This window comes from Syzygium oleosum, unplaced genomic scaffold (assembly GCF_021117445.2).
Source record: "Syzygium oleosum isolate NSW1041296 unplaced genomic scaffold, Sole_v2.1 Sole_v2.12, whole genome shotgun sequence".
Lineage (NCBI taxonomy): Eukaryota > Viridiplantae > Streptophyta > Magnoliopsida > Myrtales > Myrtaceae > Syzygium > Syzygium oleosum.
The window spans coordinates 3,303,675-3,316,142 of NW_026607496.1; the positions used below are offsets into that span (position 1 = coordinate 3,303,675).

Here is a 12,468-nt window from a genome sequence, read left to right on the forward strand (position 1 = left end):
GTGCTGTTTTGAGATTACCTAAATTCGCCAATCTCATCCCTATAAAATGGAGAGCATTACACCTCTTGGGTATGAATTTAAGAAGATTGATGTTATTCTTGACAATTAAATACAGGAACAACCTGATAAAAAAAACGCATCTTGTAATTGCAGATTGTAAAAGACTATGCAACAAAATTTGAAATTATTAAGCGGGTTGGCAAAGTCCAATTTATTGCAACAAGAAAATGAGAAAAAAAAGGGTGGGTGATTCAGATGTTGCTGCTTCCATTTTCCTGCTTGATTGCCAGACTCTTCTTGAAGACGAATAAATGCTTAAATCACAGACTCAGACGCTCTCTAAAACTTGTAACTAGTAAGTCTGCCTCCCTTAACACAACCTGCATCAGCTAAGATATATCTTCAAAGAGGAAGAGAGGTACTTGACCATAGAAATAAAACAAGCGAAGGCTCGGAGCATCGATTTCAATTAGCGAAAGATCCGAGCAATCTCCCAACTTTAACACCTTAAACCTCTTAAGATTTTGCGCATTCAACTTCAACTGACGAATGGCATCAAAAAATTAAATCTCATGAAAAAAAAAGTGATATTATGTGAATATGTTGACTTGATTTCATGAATCCGTTGACCGAAATATCAAAAGACACAGTCCCCGTCATCCTGGTCACTTTCTTGCTCGTACGTGATGCGAATTTCGAAATTCATATCGCCTCACTTCGCCCTTCTTACTTGCAGGTGGTCGCCGTCGGCGGCTCTCCGGCGAAACCAGAGCTTTCTCCGACAAGTCCAATCGCCTCCACCATGCCGAAGCGGACCTCCCGAACGCCACCTTCCTCTCCCCTTCGCAGTCACCATTATATCCATCTCCGCCGCCGGACACCCCCGCCATTCCCCACCGCCACCACCACCACCCTCTTCTCCTCAAAATCCTGAAGCTCATCGAACGCTACCTCCGCGGCCGGCGTCACCGCCTCCGCGGCCAGCGTCGCCTCCACGACCCCTATCTCCTCCGCGACTGCGATCGCGATCCTCTTCGGCTGTGCGCGGCGGAAGCACTGGAGGTGGCGGCAATGGCGGCGATGATGCCATTGACGACGACGAAGGGGTACGGAGGCCTGAACCACGAGAGGAGCGAGCCCAGCGCGGGAGGCAGCCGAGGACCCAGAGGGCCGGGGATAGATGGAACAGCAGCCCCGAGAGCGGCAACGGCGATGGACATCGCGCAGGCCGACACGAGCGGGGCTTTCAGGGACGCTATCAAAGCGCTCGACGACACCATCTCGCGGATTCTTTCGCGGCGAAGTCCGAGAGTGTGAGCTCGCCAAGTGAAGTTTTCAGTGATGGAGAGCATCGGCTGGGAGCAAAGAAAACTCAGTATATGGGGGACTCAAGATAAAGAACAAGAAAGTGACGCGGGCTCTCCCTCTTGAGCGCAGATCTGAGCTCGGCGGAGGCGGAGCGGCTCGGGATCCAGCAGCCGAGAGGGAGGGGCTCTTGGGGGAGGCGACGTGCCAGATGCAGATCCGAGCTCGCAGCGACGCGGGGCTCTCCCTCTTGGGCGCAGATCTGAGCTCGGAGCGACCGGCGGGGCTCTTGGGAGAGGCGGAGGCGGAGGCGAAGGCGGAGGCGGTGGAGAAAGAGAGAGAGAGAGAGAGTGTTTTGGCTGTTTTTCCCCAGGAGTGTAGGTAAAGAAGGGCCTTGGAAATTGAAAAGAGGAGAGAGAGAGAGAGAGAGGGGGATGTTTTAGGCGGGAACTTAATTTTTCAGCTCTGTCCCCACGTAGAGAAAAAAAAGCCTTTTTTTAATTTTTCAGCAAGTCCAACTCAGCGCCACGTGTCTCCCGTTGAGTGGAGCCAACTAAGCTCATGCACGCCACATAGGCGGATGACCTGACATGCGCTAACCACTGAATATTTTCTCTTTAGAGGATGCTCTCAATTGCCTTCCCTCTCCTCAAAATGAAGAGAATGGCTTTTCCCCTCCTCTGCGTGATGCGATTGAAGTGGAGACTGATTGCCTGGTCTTGATCAATGCTCTCACGTGCCCTCACCAACTCACTTGGGAAGCCCATGTGCCAATTGGAAAATGCAAGAAAATTCTGCTCACTCTCTCTAAAGTCCATATCGGTCACCGACTGGATCGCTAAAACCCATCGGAAAAATACCTTACCTCCAAATTGGGTTTCCTCCCCTCCTCTAGCTCTTTGGGAGTTATTATGTAATGATGCCCATCTCTCGAGCCTTTCCAACTTTGAACAAAGATAATGAGAAGTTCCTTTTCTGACCAAAAAAAAAAAAAACCTGAGTCGAGCCTAGATCCTTGAGCTTTTCAAATGATTTAGTTAATAATATTTATAGGGTTAATACCACAAAAAACCTCAAATTGGTATACTTGTGACCATTTACCCCAAACTAACTTCAAACTGGTACACATGTGATAAATTTGCTCTCCGTTAGTCAAATTGCTGAGTTTGATGACACGCGAGGTATACTAGTCTGTGGTTTTACCCATTCGTTTGTCACATATTTACTAATTTGTGGTTTTTCGTTCTATTAACCTAATTCAACGAAGAGTAAATTTGTCACAAGTGTAACAGTTTGGGGTTTTTGGTGATTAAAAAATTAGTCCGGGATAAATTTGTCACAGATATACCAGTTTGAGATTTTTCGTGGTATTAAGGCTGCGCATGACAACGATTCTGTGCCCGGGAACAGATTCTGCTCAGAAATGATTTTTTTTTATTCTGTGCCCGGAATTGATTCTGAGCATTTTAAGGCGTTTGTTAACGACCCAAAATTCCATCATTGGAATAGAAAAAGAAAGTAAATGCGTTTGGTAACGCCACAAAATTTCTTTTTATTAATAATATTTTTAAATATTTTAATATTTCTTTCTTTTTTTTTCTTTTCTTTTTTTCTTTTCCTCCTTCTTGGCCATAGCCTACTCGCCGGCCATGACCCGTAAAATATTTTTTTATTAATAATATTTTTATTAAAAGTATTTTTTCTTTTTTTTGCCATGGCCTGGTCGCCTGCCATGACCGGTAAAATATTTTTTTTATAATTATATTTTTATTAAAAATATATATTTTTATTTTTTTTGGCCATGGCCTGGTTGCCGGCCATGGCCGGTAAAATATTTTTTTTATTAATAATATTTTTTATTAAAATATTTTTATTAAAAATATACATTTTTATTTTTTTGGGCCATGGCCTGGTCGCCGGCCATGGCCGGTAAAATATTTTTTTTATTAATAATATTTTTTATTAAAATATTTTTATTAAAAATATATATTTTTATTTTTTTTGGCCATGGCCTGGTCGCCGGCCATGGCTGGTAAAATATTTTTTTTATTAAAATATTTTTATTAAAAATATATATTTTTTCTTTTTTTTGGCCATGGCCTGATCGCCGGCCATGGCCTATAAATATTTTTTTATTAATAATTTTTTTATTAAAAATATACATTTTTATTTTTTTTTGCCATGGCCTGGTTGCTGGCCATGGCCGGTAAAATAATTTTTTTATTAATAATATTTTTTATTAAAAATATATATTTTTTCTTTTTTTGCCATGGCCTGGTCACCGGCCATGGCATGTAAAATATTTTTTTTATTAATAATATTTTTTATTAAAATATTTTTATTAAAAATATATTTTTTCTTTTTTATGGCCATGGCCTGGTCGCCGGCCATGGCCGGTAAAATATTTTTTATTAATAATATTTTTTATTAAAATATTTTATTCTCGTCAGATCCGGCGAGGGCGGTCCTTGGGCCGGACATTAGAAGCTAAATTAAAAACCAAGAAAAGGAAGAAGAAAAAAAAATTGATTCTCAAAATTGTTCCCAGAATCAAGAAGCTACTTTTTTTTTATTCTTAATTCTGCTCCAAAACTGATTCTGGAAACAATTTTTGACAAAATTGTGCCCAGAATCAAAAAATTAAACAAACGCATTTCTGTTCCCAAACTGATTCTGGGAACAAAAGAACAGAATCAAACACTGTTTGGCGAGTTATCATGCGCAGCCTAACCCATATCTATAATCCATTTGTTATGTCTTAATATGCTTTTATCGATAAAAATATTTTCATTATAATATAGTGTTGAAATACACGTCCAAGATTGCAAACTGAAAAAAAAATATCGTATTGGAAATGTTATGTGATGGGAAGCTTTTAATATATTCTAATTAGCCTATAACTAAGCAGTTAAGCTTTTAAATCAACGTGGCTCCAAAGATGATTGAATGAGATGAAGTCCTTTATCCATATTAATTTGCTTGTACGCTCGATAGCAACAATTGGGCCGGAAAAAGAGAAGATCCTGAAAAGATAGTTTGACTAATATTTTAAGGCATACTTACATCTATTGAGCTAAAAGCTTCAATGATTGGTCAGAGAACATTTCCAAGAATGTTTCTTAACACGATTATTAAACAATACATCGGAAAGAATCAAAGAACCAGAGCAAACCAACAACATTAATAGACAATTAAGAATGTACGATTTGAACAAACTGCCACTTCAGTTCACCCTCCGGCAATTCAAGCGAATCTGGCCCTGGTTTCCTATCAACGGCTTTATATTTCCCATCTTGACCATCGACTTCGCAAAATCATCCCAAAAGGCCTCGACATCATCACTGTAAGTTTTCACCAGCTCATTCGTTGACCCACCACTGTAGAGTGCCTGATCCGAGTGAAGAAGCCCCTTTTGCGTCAACAGATTATGGAAGTACAATGCGTCGAATTGAGCTGGCGAAGGATCCAAATGGGCGAGGTTACTGTCCTGTCCAGTACGCGGGCACGAAGACCGGAGGCTCCTGGCGAAATGGGTGGCGATGTTGGTGTCGTTGTATGTGCGATTCCTGAAAGTGAAACATTGCGCGAACCCGATCGTGTGCGCACCGCTCAGCGCAACCAAGTCCTTAGTGTCGAGCCCTTGCTTTTGGAACGTGTTGATCAGTGCAGGCAAGTCCATGTTCGGCGCAGGAAGGTCGTTGTTGGCTGTTGTCCTACTCGCCGTGGTCGAGTCCCTCCTTCCAAGCTGTACTTCCCATGAAGGCCCTCCAAGCTGAAATATGAAAGTCAACATTTTAAATTCAAATTGAGCTGTTCTTAGATATTTGCAATGTGAGCCTACACATAGTGCGTTCAATTAGCTGGAGACAATCTCTTTTACTTGTCTGCACTGTAATTTAGCTTAAATGAAGACATCTTACGTGGCATTAAGATTGGACTTACCGCAACAACGGAGTCACGAGCTGCGATGGCCAAGATGTCGGCACACGATACAAGTGAGTATCCACAAGCTTTGTCAACCTCCGCTTTAATTTGATCGATCACTTCGAACCCTCTAGCCGAATTGTTATTTGGGCCGGCGAGCTTTTCGCTGTGAATGTTAGTGGTCTCATCCAAAAGTATCGAAGCATCGCAACCCTACATCATTACGTGACCAAAAAAGAATGAAGTCAGCAAATGTGTGCCACGCTAAATAACTTGTGCGAATTTAAGAGCATAGTGAACGTGTCGTACGTTAACGAAGCAGTCATGGAAGTGCAAACGGAGTAAGGAAGCGCCCATGCGTCGCTCCTGTTGCACCGCCGCCTCGACGACGCGTTTGATGGCGGGCAAGGCTTGAGGGCAAACGTAGTCGTAGAAGTATGGCGTGAGGCCTTCCTTGTAGGGCCGCGTCGAGAAAGCCGAGGTCGCGAGAGATAAGAAGAGAAGTGCACGGAAGAGGCTGAGGCTGCTTGAAGCCATATTTAGCTGTCGCAGTTAGCGAGGATTGGAGCGAGACTATGAGTAATTCTGCTTCAATTGATGGTGCTTTCGAGCTTGGTTTGTTGAGTTTTTGGATTTCTCGTTTCTGTATAATTTATAGGGAGGGGGAGAGACATAGACTTTATGTTTCCTTGGACTTGGCCAAAAGAGATCTTGTCATACAAGACTGCGTGTGGAAGCTCATGAGCTGGTTATACCCACAGACGCAAGAAACTGAGATCATCTACTTAACTTTTCAACTTAAAAAATTGAATCAGTCATGTAAGGTCTACTTAGTCTTAGGCATTGTAGTTTTTTATTGCATCAATTTGGTCAATGTAGTTATATTCATTTGTTGGCTTGGTGTCCTACCAAATGGAAGAAAGAGTGCACAATTATGTTGAGTTTTCAGTGTGAATAAGAGTTTCTAGATTTTACATTGCAGACTTTTCATGGGAGAGTGGTTGTGAAGTCAAACCATGAGCAAATGGCTCGAGTTGAAATTAAGAACACTGTAAATTCAGATCTGTTCCGTGTACACGCGTGTGGTAGATTGGGTCGAAAGGAAGCAATCGTGTATATGACACCTCCTCCATTTGTTTTAATAATTCGAATAAGCCAAACTATTGCATTATTTTTACTTTGTAAAACTCTAGACACGAGCGCAGAGTCCTGGCTAATGACTTTCAATTAGAGCAATCCGCACATAGTTTGATGAGATTCGAGCAAGTGACCTCCTAGATCTCAAGTTGAAAAATCACCTTGGACTCCATCCAGTTACGCCAACTTTGTCAGTTTGTGGAGTTGATATTAGCAAGCTCAATTTTACGTAAGATGGCTTTGTTCTTATTAAATTGACGCCGTCTTCCGTGAAAATCTTAGTCTCATAATCACTGAGATAAATAAGGTAACCTCCTTAATTTAATTTCAAATTTTAAAAAATACATGTACATTGGACTATCCAAAAAATAACAAGACTTAACTAAATAGATGAATTGTCCTTAATACGTTAAGCAAGCGAAATGGCTTTTCACCCAAAAAAACATAAAATGAAAAGGGATGCACTCTAAGTGGCGTGGAATTGTATGAAGGCAATGGGATTCCTATTTTCGGGAAATAACTATCGCTTCCGCCTATATTTTTTTGGATGAATATCCTAAAACAATCTTGATTGTTCGCACTTTTTTCTTGGAAAAAAAAAAGCCAAATAATACTTATTTAGAAGACTCCAAAATTAAATTTTCCGTGCCAAATAATTCTCTATTAACACAGTATTAGGTGTAGACCTGATCAATGGACGACCTTATATCGACCTAAAAATAATTGTCCAAGCCGACTTATGATTTAAAAGATATTAAATTTTCTTTATGAAACGATAGCACGAACGGGACCAAGAGAGCCTATGTGAGAGGGCTTAGATACAAGAAGGATAATGGTTGCCAGACCCGCCAAAAATGTGCTTCAGGCCTCATTGGTAGGGGTGTCTAAGTTGTGACGAAGTGCCCGATGAGATCTAGTTAGGAGTGTCGTTAAAGTTTTGAAGCGGAAAAAATCTTGCATGCTCTGTCTAATGGTGGATGTGCACTTGAGCTCACGACATCGAGCATGCAAGTTTGGCTCTTGGAGGTGGGGACTGATACGACATAAATCTAAGAAGTTGAAAAATCATCAAAATTGAAAAACAAAAAATTTCGAGAGCTCTATAAACTTAAATTAGTTAAGCACAGAATTCAAGGTTTTCTCAAAATATTTGTTCTTTTACCTTTAAACTTCACTTACTTATCGATTTGGTGAGCATAGATATATTGCAAACACTACGCTTCTAGATAGTGATTCGACAAGCAAAAGCTTTTAATCAACTCTAAAAACCCTAACCTTAGTAGTGATATTAATAGTTGTGAAATACCCGCGGAAACTAATGATCTTGCAAATCAAGTCTAATGCAGAAAGAAAAAATTACGAGAAATCAACAATAGAAACATAGTTGTTTCACGGTTGAGCGTGGCCAATCATTTGGTTGTAGACTTGCACGTATTCTTCTTCCGCTGTATCAGTTTGCATATGTGCGGTATGCACATCAGCTAGCATATCACTTGCTCTACGCATTAGACATTATTAAGATACGTTAGATTAGCAAATAAAGATCAGATAAGATGAGGACATATCACAAGATTTTATACACGTGGCAAAGATTATGAACTATGATGGGAATAAATCCTCGCACATCCATTTTCTTGAAGTCCATATACATAGATTCGTTTTGCCATTTCATGCATCTACTCTATAATTTCTTTTAACAATATTTCCTTTTGCAAATTTTTATAGATTCATCAGCCACTTGCATGCAATCTTAATTTGTAAAGTTTATATATAAAGTTTATCCATAATATATGCATGCAATCTTAAATTCGCTGATGAAATTTGTGTACTCACTAAAATCTTATTTAGTGTGGAGTTGCATGAAATCTACAACGTGATTGGTTCGATTTGCAGAGACGAGTCCAAAAATTTAGCGCATGCTTTCAGAAGTCTTGACCATTGGGAAGCTACTGGCTCACCTGATATACTCTACTAAATTGTGCCTGGTCAATGAGGGTTAAGTCAATTGTTCGAAAAAAAAAAGGGTTAAGTCTTCACGCTTCTGTGGTAATAAATTTATGGATGTCACTTGTCTAATTTATGCATTTACCTTTCACGTTGTATAAGGGTAAAAAATATTGTTATTTTATATACATCATGTTGTTTTCCTCGTCACGTATTTCTGATGACCTATGAACATTAAAAATCTAGAATTTTATGAGCAAGAGTCCTTCAAACACTTACGGAGTAGTCAAAACCAAAAAAATATAAAATAAAAAATGGAACGGATCGAAGATTGGATCAGAGTGTCCTCCAAAGATGATTGAATGAGATGAAGTCCTTTATCCATATTAATTTGCTTGTACGCTCGATAGATACAATTGGGCCGGAAAAAGAGAAGATCTTGAAAAGATAGTTTGACTAATATTTTAAGGCATACTTACGTCCATTGGGCTTAAAGCTTCAGTGATTGGTCAGAGAACATTTCGAAGAATGTTTCTTAACACGATTATTAAACAATAAATCGGAAAGAATCAAAGAACCAGAGCAAACCAATAACATTGATAGACAATTAAGAATGTACGATTTGAACAAACTGCCACTTCAGTTCACCCTCCGGCAATTCAAGCGAATCTGGCCCTGGTTTCCGATCAACGGCTTTATATTTCCCATCTTGACCATCGACTTCGCAAAATCATCCCAAAAGGCCTCGACATCATCACTGTAAGTTTTCACCAGCTCATTCGTTGACCCACCACTGTAGAGTGCCTGATCAGAGTGAAGAAGCCCCTTTTGCGTCAACAGATTGTGGAAGTACAATGCGTCGAATTGAGCTGGCGAAGGATCCAAATGGGCGAGGTTACTGTCCTGTCCAGTACGCGGGCACGAAGACCGGAGACTCCTGGTGAAATGGGTGGCGATGTTGGTGTCGTTGTATGTGCGATTCCTGAAAGTGAAACATTGCGCGAACCCGATCGTGTGCGCACCGCTCAGCGCAACCAAGTCCTTAGTGTCGAGCCCTTGCTTTTGGAACGTGTTGATCAGTGCAGGCAAGTCCATGTTCGGCGCAGGAAGGTCGTTGTTGGCTGTTGTCCTACTCGCCGTGGTCGAGTCCCTCCTTCCAAGCTGTACTTCCCATGAAGGCCCTCCAAGCTGAACTATGAAAGTCAACATTTTAAATTCAAATTGAGCTGTTCTTAGATATTTGCAATGTGAGCCTACACATAGGCCGTTCAATTAGCTGGAGACAATCTCTTTTACTTGTCTGCACTGTAATTTAGCTTAAATGAAGACATCATATGTGGCATTAAGATTGGACTTACCGCAACAACGGAGTCACGAGCTGCGATGGCCAAGATGTCGGCACACGATACAAGTGAGTATCCACAAGCTTTGTCAACCTCCGCTTTAATTTGATCGATCACTTCGAACCCCCTAGCCGAATTGTTATTTGGGCCGGCGAGCTTTTCGCTGTGAATGGTAGGGGTCTCATCCAAAAGTATCGAAGCATCGCAACCCTACATCATTACGAGAGCAAAAAAGAATCAAGTCAGCAAATGTGTGCGCCGCTAAATAACTTGAGTGAATTTAAGAGCATAGTGAACGTGTCGTACGTTAACGAAGCAGTCATGGAAGTGCAAACGGAGTAAGGAAGCGCCCATGCGTCGCTCCTGTTGCACCGCCGCCTCGACGACGCGTTTGATGGCGGGCAAGGCTTGAGGGCAAACGTAGTTGTAGAAGTATGGCGTGAGGCCTTCCTTGTAGGGCCGCGTCGAGAAAGCCGAGGTCGCGAGAGATAAGAAGAGAAGTGCACGGAAGAGGCTGAGGCTGCTTGAAGCCATATTTAGCTGTCGCAGTTAGTAAGGATTGGAGCGAGACTATGAGTAATTCTGCTTCAGTTGATGGTGCTTTCGAGCTTGGTTTGTTGAGTTTTTGGATTTCTCGTTTCTGTATTTATAGGGAGGGGGAGAGAGATAGACTTTATGTTTCCTTGGACTTGGCCAAAAGAGATCTTGTCATACAAGACTGCGTGTGGAAGCTCATGAGCTGATTATACCCACAGACGCAAGAAACTGAGATCATCTACTTAACTTTTCAACTTAAAAAAATTGAATCAGTCATGTAAGGTCTACTTAGTCTTAGGCATTGTAGTTTTTTATTGCATCAATTTGGTCAATGTAGTTATATTCATTTGTTGGCTTGGTGTCCTACCAAATGGAAGAAAGAGTGCACAATTATGTTGGGTTTATAGTGTGAATAATAGTTTCTAGATTTTCCATTGCAGACTTTTCATGGGAGAGTGGTTGTGAAGCCAAATCACAAACAAATGGCACGAGTTGAAATTAAGAACACTGTAAATTCAGATCTGTTCCATGTACATACGTGTGGTAGATTGGGTCGACAGGAAGCAATCGTGTATATGACACCCCCTCCATTTGTTTTAATAATTCAAATAAGCCAAACTATTGCATTATTTTTACTTTTTAAACTCTAGACACGAGCTCAGACTCCTGGCTAGTGACTTTCAATTAGAGCAATCCGCACGTAGTTTGATGAGATATGAGCAAGTAACCTCCTACATCTCAAGTTGAAAAATCACCTTGGACTCCATCCAATTACGCCAACCTTGTCAGTTTGTGTAGTTGATATTAGCAATCTCAATTTTCCGTAAGTTGGTTTTGTTCTTATTAAATTGACGCTGTCTTCCATGAAAATCTTAGTCTCATAATCACTGTGATAAATAAGGTAATCTCCTTAATTTAATTCCACATTTAAAAAATACATGTACATTGGACTATCCAAAAAAAAAAAAAACCAAGACTTAACTAAAGATGAATTGTTCTTAATACATTAAGCAAGCGAAATGGCTTTTCACCCCAAAAAAACATAAAATAAATAAGGGATGTACTCTAAATGGCGTGGAATTGTATGAAGGCCATGGGATTCCTATTTATGGGAAATAACTATCGCTTCCAACCAATATTTTTAGGCTGAATATCCTAAAAAATCCTGACCATTTGTACTTTTTTCTTGGAAAAAAAGCCAGATAATACTTATTTAGCAGACTCCAAAATTAAATTTTCCTTGCTAAATAATTCTCTATTGACATGGTATTAGGTGTAGACCTGATCAATGGACGACCATATATCAACTTAAACGTAATTGTCCAAGCCGACTTATGATTTAAAAGATATTAAATTTTCTTCTGAATCGACGACCCGAATGGGACCAAGCGAGCCTATGTGAGAGGGCTTAGGATCAAGAAGGATAATTTGCTAGATCTGCCCAAAATTTGCTTCAGGCCGGGAGAAGGATACTATAAGTGCCAAAAGTTAAATATGGCGTTCACTTTGATGCCAAAAGTTTCTTTTGGATCACTAAAGTGTCAAATTTTTTTAAAAACGATCATTTAAGTGCCAACCCCGATATGATTGGTCGGATATCCAATGAGCATTTTTTTTATTATTTTCTGAAGCCGACGTGGGTCGCTGGAGGTCCAATCAGCATGTCAACAATAAAGACGATGTCGTTTGGTCGATTTCTCCCAAATAACAATCCTAAATCCCCAATTTGAAAGAGAACCCAATTTACAGATCCAAAAAAAAACAAAAAACAGAAAGAGAACTCAATTTGGAAACCCTAATCAGCCGATTTGAGCATCTGTTTCGGTTCGCCCCCAAATTACCCGAGAAGCTCCCGATGTACAGATCTCCATTAGGGAGTGGCTTCTCGACGGTCCTCCCGGTGGTGGCGGTGACCGCCTAGGTGACTCGACGTGTCTTGGCTTGCGATCGGCTCCGGTTGACGACGATTGGAGGCGCGACGACGAGCGCGAGGGGCTTGTGGCTGTCCTTGTCAGAGACCATCGTGACCCTAATTCTGTCCTCCCCCTCCGACGATTTCTTCTTCTTGGTCAGCGAACTCGTGTCATCCAGCAACACCGCCTCGTGCATATTTTTTTGGTTGTCCCCACTCCACTGGAGCTTTACAGCAAATCAAACACCTCTCCTCCTTTGAAAATTTGAGGCTCTCTCTTTCTCGGATAATCCATTGGAAGCACCGCATTAGCGGCGGCGAGCCCACCATCGGAGCGACATTCAGCGGTGGTTTCTCGGTACAGAA

At 41.0% G+C, this 12,468-nt stretch overlaps 2 protein-coding genes and 1 pseudogene across 2 annotated transcripts; all 3 read right to left on the bottom strand.

Annotated features, from left to right (window-relative positions):
* Positions 1-431: 431 nt before the first annotated feature.
* LOC115666248 (uncharacterized) lies at positions 432-1,723 on the bottom strand (annotated as a pseudogene).
* A 2,618-nt stretch (positions 1,724-4,341) lies between these two features.
* LOC130139404 (peroxidase P7-like) lies at positions 4,342-5,836 on the bottom strand. Its single transcript, XM_056316278.1, has 3 exons — positions 5,539-5,836; positions 5,248-5,442; positions 4,342-5,077 (listed from the first exon to the last, which is right to left on the bottom strand). Exons 1-3 carry the CDS (start codon positions 5,764-5,766, stop codon positions 4,529-4,531), a joined length of 972 nt encoding a protein of 323 aa, XP_056172253.1. The 5' UTR covers positions 5,767-5,836; the 3' UTR covers positions 4,342-4,528.
* A 2,904-nt stretch (positions 5,837-8,740) lies between these two features.
* Positions 8,741-10,254, bottom strand: LOC115685166 (peroxidase P7-like). Its single transcript, XM_030610181.2, has 3 exons — positions 9,960-10,254; positions 9,669-9,863; positions 8,741-9,498 (listed from the first exon to the last, which is right to left on the bottom strand). The coding sequence occupies exons 1-3, from the start codon at positions 10,185-10,187 to the stop codon at positions 8,950-8,952; spliced, it is 972 nt and encodes a 323-aa protein (XP_030466041.2). The 5' UTR covers positions 10,188-10,254; the 3' UTR covers positions 8,741-8,949.
* Positions 10,255-12,468: the final 2,214 nt, after the last annotated feature.